This window comes from Gopherus flavomarginatus, chromosome 3 (genome assembly GCF_025201925.1).
Source record: "Gopherus flavomarginatus isolate rGopFla2 chromosome 3, rGopFla2.mat.asm, whole genome shotgun sequence".
Classification (NCBI taxonomy): domain Eukaryota; kingdom Metazoa; phylum Chordata; order Testudines; family Testudinidae; genus Gopherus; species Gopherus flavomarginatus.
In genome coordinates, this window is record NC_066619.1 from 123,455,412 (window position 1) to 123,481,322 (window position 25,911).

Here is a 25,911-nt window from a genome sequence, read left to right on the forward strand (position 1 = left end):
GTTCAGTGACATATGTAACATTTTTATTACCTATTCCTGCTCTCATAAAACAAAAGGAGCAGATGATTTGTGCTCTTTTTACCTTAAACAGGTTATACTAATTGTCTTATTTATCTTAATTATCGAAAAATCAGAGTGCAAAGTGTTATGTTGCCCCTGATGAGTTGTCAGCAGGGGATGAATCTTGGATCCTGGATTTCTTTGGCTTTGGCTTGAGATCATGAGATCTAAAAACAGTGTCTTGATGTTGGGAGCTGGGGGGGGGTGACTCATGATTTATTTGAATTCACAGCATTGGCAATCCCAACTGGGATTCTGAGCATAATTCAAGCAAAGTTATTCAAAGCGATGCCTACACATCTTCAAAAGTAACATACGATGTATTATTACAAGAGTTTTTGGGGTTGAAACAGACCGTGCCACGCTGGAGCAAACCAGTGATCTCTCATAACCAGTAACCTGCCTCCAGATAGGGTGGCCACTCACGGATTTCAAGAATATTGGCTATTCCAGTACTTCTAGGAATGGTGTAGGCCCTGTCCTCATGGATGTGACTAAGCAGGCACCATGCACGCAAGGTCATGCTGCATGGGGGGGACGCCATTTTGAAGCATGTGGTGCCCTGCCCCGGCTAGTGTGACCACACACAATGTGTTCAAAATCAAGCCACATTCGGATGCCATTTTGAAGACCACCCCATTCTGCCTCCACAGGCATGATCTCACGCGCCTGGTGCATGTGAGGCAGGAGGTTATAGCAGCATGCTCTTCAAAATGGCATACCCTACCCTAGCCGTGGTCAATGTCAGCAAGACAAATACTGGCCCCAGATGCCCCTGATGTGAAATTCTGCCCTGTGCAGAAATCCAACACATGGCTAGTCCTGTTTTTGCTTTCCTGACCTCTGCAATGATTAGTTTACCTCCCGAATCCAGACTTTTGTGAGCTGTCTTCACTGGGAAAAAAGGTGTGTTCTTAACTTGTACGCTAATATGTGGCAACTAACATGAGGTGAAATACTAGCGAAGACAAGAAAAAATAGTGTGTGTGTTTGCTAACAAGTGGTGACTAACATGAAGCAAAATCCTAATGAAGACAAGGCAGTTTGTAGTTTTAATAGGAGTTAGTAGGATGAAGGCTTTGAGGAAACTTTGGGTTTATCGTGACTTGTTAACTTGTGTTAAAACTACAAACTTCCTCATCTTACCTAGGATTTTACCTCATATTAGTTACCACTTGTTAGCAAACACGAGTTAAGAACACACCTTTTTGGCCTACTGAAGATACACCCTTGTATTGCATAACTACAGATGTTGTTGGTCCTAAAATCAACCACCTTTTTTTTTTTTTTTCAAACCCTATGGCTGTAATACGATGGATTTTTGAAATCTGTATAGTGCATGTAGCAATTAGCAAGCAAACTGCCCCATCAGAAGATTATCTGGAATTTGAGTTCTACTGTCATAAATTAAATGTTGGAAGAAAGCAAGTGAAATTAAAATCATAAAATACTACAGACAGCATTTTTTGTATGGTTGTTTGGTATTTTGAATGTAATGTAGCATTAATGCCCGCTGCTGATAAGCCTCAGAAGAACTGCTTTAGATTTAAGTAGAAACACAGATACATGAAGCTCGAGTATTTAGTAATACTTTGCACTAATATCATTCTTAAATTGAAAGAAAAAATCCAATATACTGTCCTCAGAACTGGTTTGTTTAAATAATAAAATTTAATTTTATGCCCCTTCATTGCAAAAGGCCTCTGTGCCTTGACAACAAAACAAAACCCCTAAAACAATTGTTATAACAAGTAAGCCACTTTCTGGTGATTGTTTGATAATAAGAGCAAGTTGACATAACATGGCTTACTTGGAACTAAATCTAATTCATAAGAGAAAAATATAACCGCAGCAATAAAAAAAGAAACCACTAAAAATATTTTAAAAGCAAATTATTAAACAGACCAAAAATGAAAAGCATCTTGCTTAAATCTAAAGACTGCAAAATACTGAACAGATGTATTGCCATTCAGGTTCAGTCTGTGGAGAGCTAAATAATACATACTTTCTCTGTATTCAGCATTATCTATTGCTAGCAAAAGAAAAGAGATCATTAATATAGATTTTATATAGTTTCTGTTGAAAATGTCAGTGTAGATATTAAGTGCTTCAATAAAAGACCCAGGGATTTCACGTGTTTGACGGCTGAATGTAATTCCTGCAATACTGTTTTTATAGTTACAGTTACACCGGTACACTTCTTCCAGCTAGCACCAACACTGATGGCCCTGCACCCTGTCTGTTTATCCATTCATCTGTTTGTGATGTATAGATAATAAGCTTGTAGGAGGTCCACTCTGTATATATTCCCCCTCTGCCTGTGATTCCATGCAGCTCCTTCTGTGTAGGGGATCCATGTGTAGGCGGAGGCTGCAGACCCACCATGATCCATTGGGTTTGCAGTCAGAACTGCTGAGGTCAAAGCTTCCCTCCCACCTGTAGAATGACTGGGAGAAACCTGCTATGAGGGGCTTCTACCTGCCATCCTGTGCCAGGCCCCCTTCCACACCAATGTCTACAAAAAAGTTTGAGTCAGGTCCTTGATATGTACAAGTTCTGTAGGGAAACTGGACATCTCCACATTCAGTGCTATCCCTCCAACCCCTTTCACCAGCACTAAATTGACTCCAGCTTGATTGGGGGAGGAGATTCTGAAAGAGAGGCACAGGGGAGAGGACTGTGATGACCCATATGACATTAGTGTTAAGGGGTTATGAGTCAGCGCTGGCAATACGGAGGAATAATCTGCAATGACCAATAGGTTGAGAACAGCATTAGCCGGGGCAGGGGAGCCTCGGGGAGTCAAGAACATAAAGGTTTGGCTCAGATTCTGCTCTGCTGTTGAACTCAGTTGTGCTGCATTGGTGTAAATGAGAGAAGGGTTTGACCCTTGATATTTGAAGGCAAGACCAAATACAGAGCTTTTCAGAATGATGCTGCACCTCAAGGAAAAGGGCTGGGCTTGTCTCTGGGGTCCAGATGTATGGAATGTTACAGGAACAAACACAGGAATGTTAAACAGCAGCAATAATACACCACGCCATGAACACTGGTGTCAGGGTCATCAGTGGAATGAGTGAGTGGCTCAGAGATAACAGAAGAAACGAACTTGGCTTTCTTCCTTCTGCGAATCGTTCGATGCTCATTTAAAACAAGGAGCAATTCACTTAAGTACTGCAGCCTACCACAGTTGTGGCATACTCAGTAGCCGGCTAGGTCCCTGGCCTCTACTTTATTTTAACTGCACGTGGTCTGGCAGAATTTACGTACTCGTACACATTCTGCAACACCTAACAGCGCTCTCATTGGTAACATCTGCCGTGCAGACGACGTAAAGCATAGCACTGGTGAATCCCAGCAACAGTTTGGCCACTGGAATTTCAAATCTTAAAAATATAATTTGAAGCAGATCAAATCTTACCCTGTGATTCCTAATGGTTAGGGTCCTACCAAATTCATGGCCATGAACAATGCGTCACAGACCATGAAATCTGGTCTCCCCTCATGAAATCTGGCATTTTGTGTGCTTTTACCCTATACCATATAAGTATCAGGGGTAGCCATGTTAGTCTGTATCCACAAAAACAACAAGGAGTCTGGTGGCACCTTAAAGACTAACAGATTTATTTGGGCATAAGCTTTCGTGGTTAAAAACCCTCGCTTCTTCAGATGCAACATACTATACAGATTTCACGGGGGAGACCAGTGTTTCTCAAACTGGGGTTCCTGACTCAAAAGAAAGTTGCAGGGGGATAAGGTGGTTATTTTTTGGGGGGTGGGAATATTGTCACCCTTACTTCTGTGTGGCCTTCGGAGCTGGGTAGCTGGAGAGTGGTGGTTGTTGGCCAGGCTCCCAATTTTGAAGGTAACACCCCACCAGCAGCAGCGCAGAAGTAAGGATGGCATGGTATGATATTGCCACCCTTACTTCTGCGCTGCTGCCTTCAGAACTGGGTGGTCGGAGAGTGGCAGCTGCTGACTGAGGATTCAGTTCTGCAGGCAGCAGCACAGAAGTAAGAGTGGCAATACCATACCATGCCACCCTTACTTTTGCGCTGCTGCTGGCAGCGGCTCTGCCTTCAGAGCTGGGCTTTCAGCCAACAGCAACCGCTCTCCAGTTGCCCAGCTCTGAAGGCCGTGCTGCTGCCCGCAGCAGTGCAGAAGTAAGGGTAGCAGTACTGCAGCCCCTTCCTACAATAACCTTGTGACCCCCCTCCCCACCCCGCCTCCTCCCCCCACACAACTCCTTTTTGGGTCAGGACCCCTACATTACAATACTATGAAATTTCAGATTTAAATAATTAAATGTATGATTTTTTAAATCTTATGACTGTGAAATTGACCAGAATGGACTGTGAATTTGGTAGGGTCCTACTAATGTTCCTATAGGTCATCTTGTGTGATCTTAGGATACATTTAAAACTTCTTCATTTCTTTACCGTCACAGAGTTTACCTGTGCAAACTGGATCTGCTGGACTTGACAGTTGTGTTCTAAATTTTACTGAAGGCAAGAATCAAGCAAAATTATTTAACACTATTGGTGTACACTCATTTTAACGGATGTGATTGTTTGCTTTAGGTCTCCCAGGGATTTTCACTCCTTGAGTCTGAAAAGAGTGTCGTTCTCAGCTTTTTCCACTAGAGGCTGATCTGACTCTCTGGTTTTTCTTATTTCAAAGCCTCTAGTTTTTTTCATTGTGATGTGAGTGACACTAGTATTTATTTAGCGGTGGGCTGGAACCAGAACTGTCAGATGAGGGTTTTGTGCTACATGGTTACAACAGGTTAGTGCATCACGGCTGGATATATCAGTGTATGGGTTAATAGTGTCCTGGCCTTCTCACTAGAGCAGGGGTTGGCAGCCTTTCAGAAGTGCTGTGCCGAGTCTTCATTTATTCACTCTGATTTAAGGTTTCACGTGCTGGTAATATATTTTAACATTTTAGAAGGTCTCTTTCTATAAGTCTATAATATATAACTAAACTATTATTGTATGTAAAGTGAATAAGGTTTTAAAAATGTTTAAGAAGCATCATTTAAAATTAAATTAAAATGCAGTGCTCCCCAGACCCGTGGCCAGGACCTGGGCAGTGTGAGTGCCACTGAAAATCAGCTCGCGTGCCGCCTTCGACACCCATGCCATAGGTTGCCTACCTCTGCACTAAATGATCATTCAACCCACTGTTCTGAGCGCAGGCAATGTGGAAGTTTGCCTATGGAATTGAACTGTCTCTAGTACTTAATTCATGGACTGTGCCCAGGTCAGTTCCTGCCATTGAGTCTGACCTGGAGTGGAGCAGCCCCTGATGGGGGAATCCCAACTTTTGACTAGTGCCAAGAAAATCCCATGCATAGAGTGGTCTCCTTTATGTGTATGGTGCCAGCAAAGCGCAGTTGTTCAGCAGGGTGACTCAGACCAGAACATGTCAGCTCTGCTCCCAGCATTCCAGTTGTTATCATTGACTCTTGTTAATTGACAACTCATGCTGAATGCAGAGAATTGATTTGTTTCAGCCGGGCACTGAACAGATTGCCATGGAAAAGCCTGCAATAGCTCACTGGCCAATGAGTATTTCTCGCACCGGCATCATGGGCACTGTGAGCTTTCAAAATATGCTGTGGGTATCAAAATACGAATACAAAGGAGAGTGTTTAGTAACAGGCAGTGCAGGGGGCAGGCATGTTCTGTAACCTTTAAACACCTATTTTATCAAAAGGAGAAGACTGCTAGACATTGCTCATTCGTGTTCCAGCATCATCATGTACAGGTCCGTGTATGGGGATTGAACTGGGGATCCTCCATAACTAAAAATCTGAGTCTCTAGCTGTAGAGTTGTACCAGACCCATGTACTCTGTGGACTGGGTGCAGAAGGAGGTGGAACCTACACCAAACAATGGGGTACACAGGTAGACTATGGTTCAGGGCAACATAGAGGTTAGAAACTACCATGTGCATGTATGTACAGCACCTTGCACAATGGGGCCCTGATTAGGACCTCTAGGTACTCCTAGTACAAATAGCAACTAGTAAAAAGGAAAGACCTATTGGGTCATTTAGTAGGAGCGTTCTCAAACTATGGGATCTGGCCAATGTCCTGGCGGGGCCTTGAACTTTGTTTTAGTGTTACTATTGATTGATTTACCACCTTGACAATAAGAAAATGGAAGTGGCTGCCTGCGATTCCTGGGGTGCTTGTCCCAGCTTCTGCTACAGACCCTCTCGCTGCATGGTAGCAATGGCTGAGCAGGATTTTCCCACAGTCCCTTCTCCTTGCCATTGGGATGGTTTGATGCCCCTCCATTCTTAACACCTCCTCCCTGCAGGTGCCCAGCCAGATGCAGCAGTTTGGCTGCCTCAGGGCCTTGAGGGCAGGGAAAGGGCCAAAAGGAGGGACTGGGGGCTGATGAGGATGTAACGCTGAGGTGACCAAATGGGGAAGTAGACTGGAGGGAACAGAGGTTCAAAGGGAAAAAAGCTGGGGAGTCAGAGGCTTCCCTTGAGGCCTTGCAGCCTGATCTGTTCTCCCTGGAGTGCCTGTTCCCCTAGTGGGACATGCAGGTCACGCTGCAGTTTCATTACAGGGTGATCTTTCCACCCCTGTAAAAGCTCTGCTCAGAGAACCCAGCTCATCCCTCCCACTGAGCCCATCTTCAGTTGCACCGTTTGGCACAGAGTGGGCCAGGTTCTCCGTTGCCCTGCATCTTGCATTGTCCGTTTACACTGGTACCAAGTGGACGTAAGGGCAGAGGGTACAGCACTGCACCAAATGACTGCGCAGGGCTAAAAGACAGCACACGGACGATGCCAAGCAGTGTCAAATCAGGCCACTTGTTCCATGTTTCAAACACCTGTTCTGAATCTCCTTTCCTTAGAGTGACACACCACATACTATATATCTGCATTTGGAAGCCATGGCTTCCATTAAATGTAATTCCTTCCCAGCGTGGCTTTCAACAGAGAGTAGTTTCTGGTAAATTTTAATACATTCCACTCAGGCTTTCATTGTAAAGGTGCAGCTGCTAAACCATTGAAATGTAGGGCTGGAAGGGACCTCGAGAGGTCATCTAGTCCCAGCCCCCTGCACTGAGGCAGGACCAAGTAAGCCCAGACCGCCCCAACAGGTGGTTGTCCATCCTGTTCTTAAAACCCCCTATTGATGGGGATTCCACAACTTCCCTAGGTAAATGAGGATGGCTATTAACCATGGATACTAGAAATAAAAAGTGATGTTGAGCCTGAGGGCATGTCTACACCGGCGCAGCTGCACTGCTGTAGTGCTTTAGTGAAGATGCTCTACGCCGGCAGGAAAGAGCTCTCCTGTTGGTGTCAGTACTCCACCTCCTCGAGCAACGGTAGCTATGTCGGCGGGAGACGCTCTCTAGCCAGCATAGCTCTGTCTGCATGAGGGGTGAGGTCAGTAGAACTGCGTCGCTCAAGGGACTGGATTTTTCACACCCTTGAGTGATGTGGTTATAGCGATATAGACCAGGCTTCACTCTCCGCTGCCTTGTATCTGATGTTGCCACGAGTGCAAAAGGGGAGGCAAGATACTCTCAGATTACATCGGTCATGTTTTATATCTACTCAGCATTCACTTTGCACTGCGGTAAATGCCAACACATTGCATTGCGGTAAATGCCAACACAAGGGGCCAGATTCTCATTTACACTAATGCCCCTTTACACCACTCGGCCAGCGCAAAGGAGCCTTAAAGTGAGTGTAAATGATGCTCCATTTTAAGATTCCTTTACACTGCCACTGTAAAGAGGACTTGATGTAAAGCCTGCAGAGTATAGAACCCTACAGCCCTTCCTGCCACCCACCCACCCATACTTAGCTCCAGAATGACCAGTATCCTCAAGAAGCTAGAAGCAGCTGCTTTTTAGGAAGTATCTTTCATAATAAAGAGCAATTGTCTTCAGTCTCCCCATTACTGTGAGCTTCCATCAAAAGGTTTTAATTGCACATATGTGAGGAGGTGGGGAAATAAAAAGAAAGGAAAGTGCACTGATCTGCGGTCAGAGTCCATTGTTCCAGCAGAGCTATAATGAAATGTCTCTACGCATACTGCTTCCAGCTTTCACAGGACTGGGGCGCATCACTCGAGGGACTTGAAACAAGACAGTTTACCTCTGCTTTGAACAGGAAGCACTCTCAGCAGCCAGGGTGCTGGGGCAGAGGTGGAGAAGGGAGGGTGGTCTGCTGCGCTCAGGACAAAGACGATATCCAGCTTCAGCGGGCTTGGGAGGGGTTGCTTGCTGTCCTGATTTTCACAGAGCAGTGCCAGCTGATGTGCTCATGTTCATCATGGCAAGACATCTTGCCCCGAGCTCTGTTCCCAAGTGGCAAGTCTATGTGACCTCCACAGCTGGTATTGGAAATACGTTCTTAGTAGGAAGGCCCCCAAATTGACATACATATTGTAGCAGGAAGAGATGAAGTTAGGGATAACAGAATCGAATGTAATACTTACCCCAAAGTCAGGCCATTGGGGCCCCATGTTAATTTCTGTATTAAAAATCTGCGGCAGGAAGGTGTCAGTGACTTAGTGAAAGCTAAAAGGGAAGAAATTAGGATGGAAGTGAAGAAGATGCTGGAACTCGGGGTCATTGAAGAATCCCACAGCCAGTGGTCCAGTCCGATCATCCTAGTCCCCAAGCCTGATGGCACCCTGAGGTTTTTTAACGACTTCCGGAAATTGAATGAAGTATCCCACTTCAATGCCTACCCGATACCACGCATTGACGAACTAGTTGATCAGTTAGGCAAGGCCCGATACCTAACCACTCTAGATCTGACCAAAGGATATTGGCAAATTCCCCTGGCCAAGGATGCCAAGGAAAAGACTGCCTTCTCTACACCCGATGGCCTGTTTCAATACACTGTCCTCCCTTTCGGACTCCATGGGGCCCCTGCAACATTCAAAAGACTTATGGATAAGTTACTACGACCCCATGCCAAGTATGCTGCCGCCTATCTAGACGACATAGTCATACATAGCCCTGACTGGGAAATGCACCTAGGAAAAATAGAAGCAGTGCTGGACACCCTGCGAAAGGCTGGTCTCACTGCTGACCCTCTCAAGTGCATGATAGGACTAGCTGAGGCCAAATACCTCGGGCATGTAGTAAGGAGAGGTTGGGTAAAACCCCAATGGAACAAAGTGGAGGCAATACAAGGTTGGCCTCGACCAATCCGCAAAAAGCAGGTCAGAGCATTTTTAGGGATAGTAGGATACTATTGGAGATTCATCCCTCATTTCACCACAAGAGCAGGGCCATTGACGGATCTGATAAAAGCTCGGGGCCCTGAGATAGTAAAGTGGACTGATGCGACAGAAGAAGCATTTGCAGATTTACGGACAGCCCTATGCTGCCATCCAGGACTCATAGCCCCAGACTTCGAGAAGGATTTCATCCTACAAATGGACGCCTCGGAGGTGGGGCTTGGTGCCGTCCTTTCCCAGATGGTAGGAGAGGAGGAGCACCCCATCTTGTACCTCAGCCGGAAGCTCCTCCCCAGGGAACAAAAGTACTCTGTTGTCGAAAAGGAATGTCTGGTGATAAAATGGGCTATGGAGACTCTCCGCTACTATCTCCTGGGGCGGCGGTTTACCCTCGTGACAGACCACGCCCCGCTCCAGTGGATGGACAGGGAGGAACGCCAGAGTGACGAGGTGGTTCCTCTCTCTGCAGCCTTTCCATTTTTGGGTCCAGCATAGAGCTGGAAGCCAACATGGCAACGCTGATGGCCTATTGCGATGTCACTGCCTTTCGTCCCAAGTAGACCAACCCCCTGATGTTGAGCAGGGGGGGCGGGATATGTGATACAGCATGGCCAGAGGGCAGCAGGAGAGTGTTAGCAGGGAGCCTTATTCCCTGCAAGGGGAGAAAGGTTTGCTATAGATTAACTAGAGCACCTGAAGCCAGTTAGAGCACCTGAAGCCAATTAGAGCACCAGCAGTCAGTCATGTGATAAAACCCCTGCTTCAGTCAGACAGTGTGGGAGTTGGAGCAGGAAGGTTTGGTTGGAGCAGAGAGCAGTTTGAAGGAGTTGGAGCAGAGAACAGTTTTGAAGAGAAACCAAAAGGAAAGTTTGGAGGAGTGCTGCGGTGGGCTGAGAAATCCAAAAAACCCTAGGTAAGGGGCACCTGGCTTATGTAGAAGGAGGGCAAGAAGCCCCTTCACAAGCTGAAGGGCAGGAGAGGGAAGTAGCCCAGGGGAAGGAACCGCTAGTTCAAGTGGTTCACAACAAACCTCAGGGCCCCTGGGTTGGGACCTGGAGAAGAGGGCGGGCCCAGGTCCCTCCCTCTCCACTCTCCTCCTCAAGGACACTAGTGGGGTAATTAAAATACCAATTCAGAGGCAAGCAGTGGTGCCCTGAACCTTCCCCAAAGAAGAGAAAGCGTGAGACCCAGCATAACAGTACCGGCAATTTGCCACACAGTCAACCTCCAGAATATTGAAATTCAGGCTGTCTTTAGAAAGTTAGATTTAGACTCATTTAAGGCCAGAAGGGAACATTAAATCATGTAGTCTGACTTCCTGCAGAACACAGGGCTGAGAATATTCATCTCTAGGGCGAATTAAGACAGGATTTGACTCTATCACCACATGCACACGCAGATGATGCTTTTCGCTGCTCCACTGCATTGTGTGGGGATGGGGATGGCGCACTATACATGCCCTGTATGACAAGATGTCCTCAGGTTGCACTAAGCTTGCATTAGTTGTAACTATTGCCAAGGTGCTCATATGCCAGGGCAATTAGCTCTTGTATAGCTAAATTCATACAGTATTATTACGCACTGTTGAATGGTTGCCACTGCCATCTCCTGGACAACATCCGAACTGCTTCCCTGTGCATGTTAAGACATTTCTGCTAACAGTTAAATGAGGCTCTCCTATAGCATGAAGAGTAGGGCTCTCTTAGGGTGACCAGATAGCAAGTATGAAAAATCAGGACAGAGGGTGAGGGGTAATAGGAGCCTATATAAGAAAAAGCCTCATATATCGGGCCTGTCTCTATAAAATCGGGACATCTAGTCATCCTAGGCTCTCTTCTTTTTGGAGCAGATGATGTCAGTCCCATCCTTGCTGTCCCAGCTGGCGATGGCTGCAGCACACTGATGCCATGAATTTCCTAGATGACAATGGGCTTATTCCACTACAAGTAAACTTGTACTACTTACAAGCACAAGCTCAGTCCCAGTTTTCCATACCGTGTCCCAGGAAATTCTTTAGGATGCTTGAAATGATCCAGGGTGAAATCCTTGTTCCATTGAAGTCGGTGACACAGCTCCCACTGGCTTCAATAGGGACAGTGTTTTGCCCCAGGTTTATTTTATTAAAAACATTTAATTATTTTTTTACAAGTAGGAAATGTTTCTTCAAGAGACATGGATACACAGCCTCGAACTTGCGCTGTATTTACTAGGAACAAAGAGTCCACTGGAATATGAGTACAGTGTGATGAACAGTGTTTGGGGTAACAAGGAAAGTCAAATGAGTGTGGATGCTATCAAAGCTGCTCCTTTGCTCAAAGTGACCGTTAATGACACTTCTTTGGTGTTTCATGATGAGCTCATTGAGACAATCAGGGTATGTCTCTACTGAAGCTGGGTGGACATACCTGTGGAAGCTCAATCAGAGGCCCCAGTCAGTTACACAGCATGTGTATCTTTACTTCCGAACGTGAAACACATGAATCTGAAATTGAATTAGAAATAGATCATTCAGGCCAGTACTTTAGTGTAGATTATATTCTACATTACTTTTAGCCTGTGTGGTTTCAAATGACTCAAACACTCTCAATGTCAAAAATTCTTTCGGCATAACATCTCCTAGTTACGGCCTTTCCTACCCGTCCACACAGCTAAAACTCTTGTCCAGGCTCTCATCGTCTTTCATCTTGATTACTGCAACATCCTTCTCTCTGGCCTTGACAAATGCAACCTTGTCCCACTCGTCTCCATTCAGAATACTGCTGCATAGATCACAGCCTGCGCTTTGACCGTGTCATCCCCTCTTTGAATCCCTCCACCAGCTCTCTCTCCTTTATCATATCAAACATAAGCTGCTTGTCTTCACTTTTATGGCCCTTCATGACCTATCCACACCAAACCAGTCCTGTCTCATTCACTGTCAGGATGTTGACCGATCGGCCCATGATGCCACCCTCCATCATCCACTTGTTAAATTTCAAACAAGCCCCTTTGTGCTCTCTTCCATCCTGCCCCTCAACTAGCATATCGTACCGACCAGTATTGTCTCATTGTTTTCTTTATTAGGATAACATGAGTACTGTATTGACTTCTGCACCCGTACAGAGCCCTATTGATTGCACTGGGGCTTCACATGGATCAAGGAATCTACTCATGTATATGAGCTTGCGAGACTGGAGCCTAAATTAGTTGCTGTTTCTAAAGGTTGACATCAGCACTATAAGGAATGTCATTATACTGTACAAGAATGTAGTTCAAACACAAAACTGTCTCACCTTTTGTAGTCTTGTAAATCACCCGATTATGTTGTGGGTCGCCATAATTGGCAATACAGTTACTAGGCGATTGTCTTATTGGGTATTAATTCTTTCCAGTAGAGAAAACAAATAATGCACAATGACCATACTAGGCTTAGTCGTGTAATAGCTGTAAATCCAATTAATAAGCTTGGAACAAGGGTGGACTGTAACTTTCCACTACAGCCCAAGCTGTGTTTGCATGTGAGGGAAGGAGCACATGTGGCCTGTTCCTGAGAGAGCTCTCCATGGTACTTGCACATTCTCCATTACCACACAGTCTGAGGGTATGTCTACACTGCAGTTAAAACCCTATGGCTAGTCCGTGCCAGCTGACTCAGGCTTGTGGGGTAAGGCTGCAAGCTGGGAGGATCCCAGAGCTCAGGCTGCAGCCCAAACTCAAACATCTGCACTGCAATTAAATAGCCTCACAGCCCGAGTCCAGCGAGCCGAGTTAGCTGGCACAGGCCAGCTACAAGTGTCTAATCGCAGAGTAGATGTACCCTTGATGTCTCACAATTTTTAATGTATTTATCCACACAAACATCCCTGTGAAGCAGGGCAATGCTATTATACCAGAGAAGTGAGACACAGAGACGTGTGTACATGTACACTTTGAGCTGAGGAGGAGGGGTAATTCCCAGATCAGAGAGATTCCCATGCTAGCTCTGACTGAACTAGCACACTAAAAGTAGGTGAAAGAGCAGGAAGGGCTGGCCATTCTAAGTACATGCTGTGTGTGGCGGGTTCAGTCAGAGACCCCCTTGGGACTGTCACCTGATGTGCTGCAATTACCTCTGAGCCCATTTTCTCTGCCAGCTTGGGACTCCAGACTCCTGTCTTGTTTAGCCAGACACATTAGCCTGCTGCAACACAGACCCAGGGTCTGGTCCATGCCCCCAAGCTGCAGATTTAACTGAAAACAGCTCAGCAGGTTACCTGTCTCCAGCATGCAGACACCCAGCTCCCAATGGGATTCAAACCCCAAATAAATCCGTTCTACTCTGTATACACCTTATACAAGGTAAATTCATAAATTGTCTGCCCTCTATAACACTGATAGAGAGATATGCACAGCTGTTTGCTCCCCCAGATATTTATTAATAAGCAAAAGTGATTTTATTAAGTATAAAAAGTAGCATTTAAGTGGTTTCAAGTAATAACAGACAGAACAAAGTGAGTCACCAACTAAAATAAAGCAAAAACATGCACGTCTAAGCCTAATACATTAAGAAACTGATTACAGGTAATATCTCACCCTCAAAGATGTTCCAATAAGTTTCTTTCACAGACTAAACTCCAAATCAGGGAAACACTAGACTTTGTAAAGCATGTATGGGGACAGCACAGTCACATACAGTGCAAGGGGTAAACATTTACAGTAGGCTTTTCTTATCCAAAGCCCATTGAAATCACTGGAAAGACTCCTATTGACTTCGGTAGGCTTGGGTACGGTCCTTAATATACCTTAAAATAAAGACAAGGGGCTATTTTACTGGTTTCTTTCTTTAATTAGTATTTAATTATATAGCCCAGACTCTAGTATCATGCAAGATACTTTCAGTATGGCTTTGGTGTCCATACTGAGGATGTAGTAACATTTGTCTATTTCAAGGAATCATGAAAGTTTCAGTGGGAATTGGTTTCTCACACGACGCTTTACTATTAACAGTACTTGAATTGTGTATTTAAAAAAAACAAACAAACAAACCTTTCAGTGCTCCAGTTCTTTGTTTTTTCTTATTCCCCAAATGTCCTTTAAACACCCAGAAATCACAAGAGAATAGGGGTGGTCTTGTGGTCAAGACACTGACACGGAACTCGGGAGAACTGGATTTAATACCTGGCTCAACTACATATGACCTTGGGCAAGTCATTTAATCTCTCTGTGACTCTATTCCCCACCTGTAAAATAAGCATGATAACACTCCAGCACATCGTTACTCTTGTCTGGTTAGCTATGCGCCCTTTGGAGCAGGACTGTTTGTAAGGTTGATCTAAATGCACATATTGTACCAATGTAATGGTATCAGTTTGGAAAGTTTTAGAGCAAGACAAAGGTGCTTATATAGGTAAAGCTCATGAAATAATATAAGCACCTTTATATGAGTGTCACTATAACCAACTAAGAGCTGCACCAGTTTAAGGCCTGGTCTACACTGGGGGGAGGATCGATCTAAGATACACACCTTCAGCTGCGAGAATAGCGTAGCTGAAGTTGACGTATCTTAATCGACTTAGATTGACTTATTTTGCGGCCTCGTGGCACTGGATCGACAGTCGCCACTCTCCCATTGACTCCACTTCCGCCTCTTGCCCTGGTGGAGTTCCGAGTCGACGGGGAGCGCGTTCGAGGATTGATGTATCGCATCTAGACGAGATGCGATACATCGATCCCCGATGCATCGATAACTACCCGCTGATCTGGCGGGTAGTGTAGACATACCCTAAGTATCTCTTTCTAAAACAGATACAATTAAATTGGTCCAAAAACTGTCTACCAAAAATTGGGTAGGTATTCCCTCATAGTGCATTGAGCCTAGCACTATGTGGCCTTATTCTTAATTGGTGTTATCGTAGCTATAACAACAATAATTTAGGTAGGCATTGGATCTTTGAGGCTGTTATCTTAGATAAATATTGACTTCCTTGTCAGCTATCTTTGAAATAATCCCCTCTTTGACACAGACACAGAAAATGTCAGAGTCCCATGGTTTGGTAAGTAGGTTATTTTTGGGGAGTGGGCTGTGGACACGGGGAAGGGGTTGTACTATCTTTCAAGCGTGAAATCTCCATTCTGGATACCAGGCCTGAGGCTGGGATTTTTAAAGGGGCTGGTTGGCTATCAATAGAAGTTAGGCAGCGTTACTCAGTAAAGTCCAGAATGGGGCAGCACATTTTAAAAGACGAGGAGTTTGTAGATTTGGAAACTATGGCAGTAATTTATGTGGCCTTTTATTCCATTTTGGAATGAAATTGATTAATACATTTCTTTTACGAGTATAGCACATTAGTACACTAAGCAAGACAAATTAAATAATGGACAGAATGTTTAAAACCCATTTTATTTGCAGCGTGCAAACGGAATGGCAAGTTAGCAAATGGCAAGTATTTATTAGGATGAGTCATGCTTCTAGTTCCATTATTGTGTTGTACTATACTGCTCTAATTAGTCATTTTGATATGGAAGCTAGGTTGGCATGTGTATTTTAAAGTATGGTTTTACTTTTTAAATAACGATTATTAGAGTTAGATGGATCTTAGGGTTTTATGTGCTGTCCATCACCAAAATATCTGAGTACCTTAATAAAATTAATAGGAATAACAAAGTCTCTAGTGCACTTTGTGGAGTCTTCATATTATCATCAAGTTCATTGAGTAAGCAATTTCAGACTGGATCAGTACTTAGGAGACCACCGAGTTGCTAGAGAAATTGTAATTCAGTTGGTAGATGCTCTTCTTAACGGGTCAGTCCCTGAATATGATCCTAGGGGTGCTATGCCACTGGAATGCTGCTTTTCTGAAGAGATATAAACTGAAATCCTGATCACTTGTGGCCATTTCAAATGAAATATCTCATGGCTCCTTTCACAGAAGTAGAATGTTGATTCCAGTCTCCTGTCCTCATGCTAGATTGGGTGATTATTATTATTATTTATTTTATTGTACTTATTTGCTGCCTAAATTCCCCTTGCAGTTATCATGTATTACTCATTAAATGCTAACAGAGTGATTGGTGCTGTACAAAACCCAGGAGAAGACGTGGTCCTTGCTGTTATAAACAGATAGTTAAGGGTTAATGTCTCTTTTACCTGTAAAGGGTTACAAGCAGTGAACCTGGAACACCTGACCAGAGGACCAATCAGAAGACAAGATACTTTCAAATCTCGGAGGAGGGAAGTCTTTGTTTTGTGTTGTTTGTTTGTCTGTTGTTCTCTCTGGGTTCTGAGAGTGACCAGACGTACCTACAGGCTCTCTAATTTTCTGTTCAAGTAGTAAGTACAAGTAGAAAGGCGGTTTAGACTTTTTGATTGTTTTCTTTATTTGCAAAGGTGTATTTTGCTGGAAGGATTTTAATTTGTATTTGTGCTGGGGGGAAGGCTTCTCTCTAGTGTCTATAAGCTGAAAGACCCTGTAACATTTACCATCTTGATTACAGAGACAACTTTTACTTTTTTCTTTCTTTTATTAAAAGCTTTTCTTTTTTAAGACCTGATTGATTTTTTCCCCTTGTTGAGGCTCAAGGGAATTGAGTCTGTACTCACCAGGGAATTGGTGGGAGAAAAGGAGAGAGAAGGGAGGGGGAAGGTGGAATTCCTCTGTTTTAGATTCATGGAGCTTGAATCTGTATTACCTCTTGGGGAGGGGAAAAGAGGAGGGGGGAAGGTGCATTCCTCTCTGTTTTAAGATTTAAGGAGTTTGAATCACAGTGATCTTTCAGGGTAACCCAGGGAAGGAAAGCCTGGGAGAGGCAACGGTGGGGGAAAGGGTTTACTTTCCTTGTGTAAGATCCAGGGGGTCTGGGTCTTGGGGTCCTCTGGGAAGGTTTTGGGGGGACCAGAGTGTACCAGGCACTGCAAGTCCTGGTTGGTGGCAGCACTATAAGATCTAAGCTGGTAATTAAGCTTAGGGGGATTCCTGCTGGTACCCCATCTTTTGGACGCTAAGGTTCAGAGTGGGGGTTATACCATGACACTTGTCCTGAGGTGTCTACATCCTAAGCAGATGGAAAACACAAACCGGACACAGGAGACTCAGAGGAACAGGATCTTGCCTCTCCTTTTGCAAAACAAATGAGGGTGCAGCTTCCAGTGCTGAAAGAGGATTTTGTGCAAGCTAATGATACAAGAACTGCCCATGCCAAGGCCCTGTGTTGTGCAAACCCTCTGGTTCTCTTGGCTCATTTGTTTCCTGTGGTGCCAGAGCTCAGCCACCAGCCACTGTGTTTGGAATTCACTGTAGTGGTGGATTCTGTCAGGTGGAAGGGGGAGCACTTGGATTAATATTGACTCTTTAAGTATTAAGTGGATCTATGACTGGGTGGTAAGATGCACATAGAGTAGAAGACAGTCTAACCCATCCTCCACTCCTACCTAGTCTCCTAGTGTCACTGCTGATTCCTAGGGCGATGGGGTATCTAGTGGGAAGAAAAAAACAATACTACAAAGCTGGCACTTCTCCCTCCTTGCCTTCTGTGAAATGCAGATCTCCCCTTGCAGATGGAGGTGAAGATCTGAACTATAGCACTGGCATTTCATCAATTCCTATCCTAGTGATCGACGCCAGCTTTCAACGGGGTAGGATATCCCCAATTCATGTAGAGTTAGTTCCTCTCCTAGAAGGCTGCGTTAGTGGGGCAATAAAGTGATCAGCATCTTCGCTGTTTTGAGATCTCCGGGGAGACTTGCTCATTTGTCAGTTATGTGGATTTCTGGTAAAGCAGATGGCTCAGCCCTCATTGGTTGCAAGGTGATCTATTGAAAAGTCTCTGATTTAAGGACTGTCACTCTGTGACATTCTGTACCTCGGGGGAACACCCTGCACCCCCATGTTCATCCTTATAATATGATTGTGTGGTATCCAATGCAAAGTTTGTCATGTTGGAAGGCTCATGATGCACTGAGCATTGTTCTTATAGTAATGATATAGGTTGTAATTTCATGTATATAGTTATGAGGCTGAAAATGTGTCCTCATGGCTTCAAACAAGCCCAGGCAAAACTCTCCAGGAGCACAGGAGCAGTTCACACCTCACCAGGGCATATATGGGACAAACCCAGCCCAGCCTCACAGGAACAAAGGACACTGACCTAGGCACCAACAAAGGATCTGTTGGACTCTCGAGTGAGTCACCCCCCTTCCCTTGATCAGTTTGGGACTGTGATGAGATAATGCTCCCCTCACTCTGAAGGGGCGGGGGCAAAGCCAAGAGAGAAGAAAGAACATGATAAACATGAGCATCTCCATCTTCAGCCACCACCACCAAGTGTCTGAAGCGCTGATCAAAGGGGAGAGCCTGGCTGAAGGGCAACCAGCCAACCTGTGGTAAGAAGCATCTAAGTTTGTAAGGGCACTGAAAGTGTTAAGATCAGCTTAGAATGCCTTTTGCTTTCATTTCATTTGACCACATCTGACTTCTTATGCTTTGACTTATAATCACTTAAATTCTGTCTTTTGTAGTTAATAAATTTGTTTGTTTATTCTACATGAAGCAGTGCGTTTGGTTTGAAGCGTGTCAGAGACTCCCCTTGGGATAACCAGCCTGGTACATATCAATGTATTTGTTAAATTGATGAACTCATACAAGCTTGCAGCATCCAGCGGGCATAACTGGGCATTGCAAGATTGAGGTTCCTAAGTTTATGTCTGGGACCGGAGATATTGGCTATTGTCATTCAGTTGCTTACTCAGGAGTTGGGGGTTCTCACAGCAGAGCAGGGTAAGGCTGCTCCCAGAGTCGAGGATTGGAGTGACTTAGCAGATCACCAGTCCAGATAACACCAGGGGAACATCACGCACTCACCCAGAGAAAGAAAACTAAAAACTGCAGAAAGCAGTGACTTTTAAATTTTATATCAGTGCGCTAGCATTCAACTTAAAAATGAGGAAAAAAGTGAAAAATGTATGTTTCTGAGAATTGAATATAAGTAGAGCCCTACCAAAGTCACAGCCATGAAAGACACGCAATGGACTGTGAAATCTGGTCTTTCGTGCGCTTTTACTCTATACTATAAATTTCACGGGGGAGACCAGTGTTTCTCAAACTGGGGGATCTGGCCCAAAAGGGGGTCACAAGGTTATTTTGGGGGGGGGGTCATAGTATTGCCACCCTTACTTCCACCCTGCTACCTTCAGAGGTGGGTGGCCAGAGAGTGGTGGCTGCTGACCAGGGGCCTAGCTCTGAAGGCCGCAGCACAGAAGTAAGGATGGCAATACCATACCTTGCCACTCTTACTTCTGCGCTGCTGCTGGCAGCAGCTCTTCCTTCGGAACTGGGCTCCCGGCCAGCAGCTGCCCCTCTCTGGCCACCCAGCTCTGAAGGCATCGTCACTGCCAGTAGCAGCGCAGAAGTAAGGGTAGCAGTACTGCAATTCCTCTACAATAACCTTGCAACACCTCCCCACCCCCACAACTCCTTTTTGGGTCAGGACCCCTATAATTACAACACCGTGAAATTTCAGATATAAATATCTGAAATCATGAAATGTATGATTTTTTAAATCCTATGACTGTGAAATTGACGCAAATGCACCATTAATTTGGTAGGTCCCTAATTATAAGGATTAATTACCAAACTTCATGCCATTTGAGTAAGCCTTTAAAAAAGAGGCTATGTTGTTACCGGGGTTTTCAGAATCCCCAACAGGGGCAACTAAACTATTTTGCTCTAGGTGGTGTTAAGAATAAATCAACAAGAACTCAGTGATTCTGTCTGATCGAGGATTAAATGCAAATCAGCATGCTCTTGACTAACACTGCAGTTTATTAGATTTAAGCACACATGAACATAAGCAATAGCTTTAGAACATCCCAGATACTTATCTAACATCTGGAACAGTATTGAGGTTCTCAGGGGCCAGCTGCTCACCCACCAAGAAGAAAGGGTATCAGGAAAAACATCTCTCAAGATGGCTTCAGAGGGCTGCTCCAAAGTACTGTATTAGCTAATCTTTTATAACTAACTTCTACAAAACACATAGGCCATAATGACCCCTCCTGGATCATCACTTTTCCTAACTTTCAGTAAACTTTCTAATATCAGAGGCGTCTAGGCTCAAGGTTTTCCACTCACCAAAGTTTCAGTCTCAGTTGTTTACTTGTCTGTCTCCTCTTCCCATTCTGATTAGCAGAAGCTGCCAGCTAGATATAGAATCATAGAATACCAGAGTTGGAAGGGATCTCAGGAGGTCATTTAGTCCAACCCCCTGCTCAAAGCAGGCCCAATCCCCAGACAGATTTTTGCCCTGATCTCTAAATGGCCCCCTCAAGGATTGAGTTTAGCAAGCCAGTGCTCAAACCACTGAGCTATCAACCCCCCCTTGCTTCTGAAAGCCTGTCTCCAAATTAACCCTTAACTACGTGGTGTTTTATTTCATTACTTCAGGATAGCTGAATGCACATAACATGGTTGCAATTAACTTGATCACTTTCTGGGGTATACACACCCCTCAAATTTAGGGCAAAGTGATCAGCCTGTACAAGGAACCCAAATTCTGTGATCAGCTAAAGTGGGTGCAGCTAATTTGTGCAGCTAATTGTTATTTCTGCAAGAAGTAAAATAATGTGGGCCTCGTATGCCATAGAATTAACCATTGGCTTCAGAGTTGTGCTCCTGATCCTTAACTTTCATTCTGAAAAATAAATTGTGGGAGGGATTTTCAGAAGCCATCATAGAAGATTAAGGTTGGAAGAGTCTAGTCCAACCCCCTCCTCAAAGCAGGACCAACCCCAGTTAAATCATCCCAGCCAGGGCCTTGTCAAGACGGGCCTTAAAAACCTCTAAGAAGGGAGATTCCACCATCAGCCTAGGTAACCCATTCCAGTGCTTCACCACCCTCCTAGTGAAATAGCGTTTCCTAATATCCAACCTAGACCTTCCCAACTGCAACTTGAGACCATTGCTCCTTATTCTGTCATCTGCCACTGAGAACAGCCTAGCTCCATCCTTTTTGGAACCCCCCTCAGGTAGTTGAAGGCTGCTATCAAATCCCACCTCACTCTTCTCTTCTGCAGACTAAATAAGCCCAGTTCCCTCAGCCTCTCCTCATAAGTCATGTGCCCCAGCCCCTGGCGTTGGACTAAGGGATATGATAGTTTCACCTACTGAGTTCAGTGGAACCAGGGTTTGCAAATGTACCTTATGTTTTTAGCCTTCATGAATGTGAAGAGACTGAAGATGTGACCTGAGTAGAACTGATGGAGTGATATCTGCCTGAGTATGCAGAAAGCTTGAAGAAATATCCCGAGAGGTGTGAACTACCCCATATATCCTAATGGCTTGTTGTCATTTTTAGGTTTCAGAGTCCATCTCCAGCATACTGACAACTGAAAATGCAGGGACAGTATAAAGGAAACTGAATGTAATGTAAACAGAAAAAACACAAGGCCTACGGCACTGATTTAATTATTCATTTTCATATTTAATTCAGTGATGTGAACACTTGCCAAATTTGAATTTAAGCTTCTGTAGACCTGACAACTGCCTCCTACCTGCTGTATCTAGCCGGGCCTGCTTTTGGTCTGGCATCTGTCAAACACTCCACATCTTTTGTGGCTCCCTTGTGCATCCTTGACAAAACGTGTGAGCGCAGGGTCAGGCCAGGAGCTAGATAGATGCACAAACATCTTGTAAATGGCTCTTTGTGGAAGAATTGCAAGAAGGGTATAGTAAACAGCTAGTCCTATAATCTTGCAACACTATATTTTGAATCCACTGCAAAGTGACTTTAAAATAAAAAAAAGACAAATTAAGATCTGGGTTTTATTCCTGCCCTGATTTTTTTCCCTAGCTCACTGCTAAGTAGCTTTGCATTCACAACATCTCTTGAAACATACGCATAACTAATGTGCCTCCATTGTGAAAGATGATTGTAAACAGGATCCTGGATTTTGAGTTTTTGTTGCTCTGCACCTCATGCAGGCATTTGTGGTGGTACAAAGTGGGTGTGAAATGCTACCAGGTCAGCATGTGTTCACACACAGTGCAGCGTGATGAAGAATCAGGCCTGCTTTGTACTGAATGGTGCCACTGGTGGTCCAGCTTTGGGCTATCCAGATTTTGCTCCTGCACAGCTCTGATTGGTGGTCAATCATACAAGGGAAGAGAGCATTTTGTGGCACCTTTAATGTGTTCACAAGACAACATGATAATGTTAAAAATGTTGTTCTGGATTCAGGTTGTTGTGCTAATTGGTCCCATTGCAAGCTGGCGGAAAGGCCAAGCAGCGAATGTGTTTATCCCAGTGTTTATCCCTCAAACTTTTGTACTGGTGACCCCTTTCACACAGCAAGCCTCTGAGTGCGACCCCCCTTATAAATTAAAAACACTTTTTACATATTTAACACCATTATAAATGCAGGAGGCAGAGCGGGGTTTGGGGTGGAGATTCACAGCTCGCAACCCCCAGTAATAACCTTGCGACTCCCTGAGGGGTCCTGACCCTCAATTTGAGAACCCCTGGTTTATCCTTTCACTTCTGTTGCATAATCCCTCCTGGTCAGGGCTGAGGGAAGTGGGGGTCAGCAATTTGGGGAAGAGCTTGCACTGCTGTGGCCCTGTCAGATCTGTTTGGGGGGTAAATAGAAGGCTTCAGTCTCCAGGGCTGCCAAGCCAGCTTTGTTCACCAGCAATACATTAACAAACATTACAGTGAAACAAAAAATGAGACCAGGATGGATCCTGGTGGAATAAGCACATTTAAAGGAGCAGACTCAGCCCAGGGTCTATGCTGGAGCAGACCCTGAAAGGAATCCTAGTAGTACAAAAGTAGGCACAACCGCCTTCCGTTTGCTAGGAAAGGGAAGGAGGGGTTGTAGAAAGTGTGAAGCCCAGAGCAGAGGAGTGGTCACAGAAAGAACTGCTGGGAGACAGGCTGGGTCCATTGTTCCCCTTGGCAGATTTTGGGCTCCTCTTGAATAGATTTTTAAAGCTTCCCGTGTAAGAAGCAGCTCCATGAAAAGGCAAACTCGCTTTACCTGGAGAGGAGTCCCCATTCTGGGCCACACGGGGCTTCTCTGGACTAGCATGGTATATACTCTCCCCTGCGCTGGCTGAATTCCACAGCTGGAAGCTAATGGCTTTTGGTCCCCACAACCCTTGTCCTTTCAAACGCCCCCTCCACCCCCCGCCAGTATGCACTGATTTTTAGGTTGTTGCCACCAAAGTCTATGGTGCTGCTTGCTGTCCTGTTAGTTTGCATGGAACGTCGCTGCTGGTGACACTCATACGCCTTTTGATAAAGTAGCCACCAAAGCTCCAGTCCCTCTGTGAGCCATGCTGCAGACCCACTTCGATCTGAGACATTCATTAGTGTCGTTTGCCAAAAGGTTTATGTAACAGATGTTACAAAGCAGAGAGAGAGAGACACACACACACACACAGAGCAATGCTGGAAGAGCTGTTGGGGTGATGGAGGGAGGATATTCCGTGGGACTAAAGTAGCTCAGAGACACAGCTGCATCTGCTAAACAGCAACTAATGTCTCTGTGTGATCATGCTGTATTTTCAGCTTGTCATCATGGCTGGGACCATTCTGCTCGCCTACTACTTCGAGTGCACTGACACTTTCCAGGTGCATATCCAGGGTTTCTTCTGTCAGGATGGAGATTTGATGAAGCCTTACCCAGGAACGGAGGAGGAGAGCTTTATTTCACCTCTGGTGCTGTATTGCGTGCTGGCTTCGACCCCGACAGCTATTGTAAGTATAAAAACACTTTCATTCTTCAATGCTGATGCAGAAAAAGAAGAAAAAATCCCTGTAATCCCTGATTTTCCTTTTCCCCTCTCTTCTTTTCAACTGTAATTGATGTATGATTCTATTGTAGCAAAACAAAGAGAGCAGACTCATAAAATCCACATCAGTTATCCACAGAGGTTCTGGTTAATTTTAATACTCAAAAAAAAAAAGCAAGATGAAGCTCCCTGCAGTTTAAGAATGTACAGTAGCTAGCTCACTTTAATAGTTGGCTATGAATTGCATGGTTTCCAGAGTGGCCCCAAATGCAAAGGTTATGTGTTCTTGGCAATAAAATAACTGTAATAAGATTTGAATCAGATCTGAAATGATACAGCCAGGACTATTTGCTGCTATGCTGAATGGACTGCTGAGGGCTCAGATGAAGGGAAAGCTGCTTTATAACGGTTTCTAGTTATTGACAAGTGCAAATGTGCTTTATTTTTATGTGTGTCACTCTCTCTCTCACACAAACATACAGATAACTCTCTTCTTTACCTGTTTTTCTTTTAGGATCCCACAAAACAGTAAAATCAGCCCCTGTGCAGTTTTATCTGCTAAAGCTGTTTTCAAGTTGCAGGACACCAAAAGCTCTAAACTGCTTCTTAAAGTCCTTCTAATCTCAAAACATTGTGTTTCTTCTTTTTTTGCACAAAAAAAATATAATTAATAGCCAGCTTTGTTAATAATCTAGCTAAATGAATTCAGTTTAATTAGTTATTGTCCTTTTTGTGTGTCTTTTTTTCTGCAAAGTTATTAACTCGTATATGTGGATCTTTAAGACGGGTGATTGCAGAAGTGTATGTCATTAAATTTCTTGGGGTTTCTTTTTAGTTTATTGCAAATTTGGGATTGTAATTGAACTAATAGCAGAAACAGACAATACAGAAAATAATCAGAAAAATAAGGGGAAGACTTTCAAAAGTGGCTAAGGGATTTAGGTGCACAAGTCCTACTGAAAACCAATGGGACTTGTATGTCTAATTCCCTTAGGTACTTTTGAAAATATTCCCTACTAGCAATTGTATTTTCTGTATTAGCACTCCAGGCTCAATAGGTAATTTGACTTGGTTGCGTTCACTTAATGCTGCACCAATTTCAGGGTTTGCAAATGAAGGAGTAGCACTGAGACCAGGAAATGTTGTTGTTTTACACCCATCCTTTCCCACCAAAATGCATTTTGTGCCATCTAGGGAAGTAGCTTTTGGAAAGCAGTGTTTGTACAGGGAGATTTAATGCACTCTTCACTATTGATTTGATGCTGCACAATTGAACTCATTGGGAGACTTGTCTTTGACTTCAGGGGAACAGGATCTGGCATGAGATGGCCAAGTACTGGTACAATGCTGCTCTCTGGGAACTTTTTCCCTTGGGAGTCTTCATGTGAGCAGGACAAAGTTGCTATGGCATTTTAAATGTTGTTTTACTGGGGGAACATTTTCCCTCCACCCTAAAGATCAGTGACAGAGCTTTCTTTCCTCAGGGCCCTCAGTTACCTTCCTTGGCCAAGAAAGGCTGAGTGGGGTTATCTTTGGAGTCCTTCAGGGCTGATCCTTCCTCAATCACAGACTAATGTGATGTGCTTCTGCTGCCAGGAGCTGACCAGTGCTGCCATTGTATCATACATAGCCCTTGCCAGCCCAGGGAAGGGAAGATCAGGCCTGGGAGTCAAACTCAAAGAGCTATTGGACCAGCCATCTAAAGCCTTTTTTGTCTCATATTCAGTATATTCTGGTGTCTAGCACTGGGTTCTCTTTCCCATCTAATCCAAAACAAAGCACGTGCCAGGGGCTGTCTCATTTCTTCAAACTTTAATGGTTTGAGCTTGAGTGAGTTCAATACATTTCTAAGACATCCACACCCATTTCTTTCTGAGC

At 44.5% G+C, this 25,911-nt stretch overlaps 1 protein-coding gene across 3 annotated transcripts in view; it reads left to right on the forward strand.

The window, feature by feature from the left end:
• PLPPR1 (phospholipid phosphatase related 1) overlaps positions 1-25,911 on the forward strand; it is a 185,901-nt gene that overhangs the window by 106,372 nt on the left and 53,618 nt on the right. For all 3 annotated transcript variants that reach the window (XM_050943195.1, XM_050943194.1, XM_050943196.1), the window contains exon 3: positions 23,810-23,998. In XM_050943195.1, the coding sequence (XP_050799152.1) occupies positions 23,810-23,998 (189 nt within the window). The remainder of the gene's footprint in view (positions 1-23,809; positions 23,999-25,911) is intronic.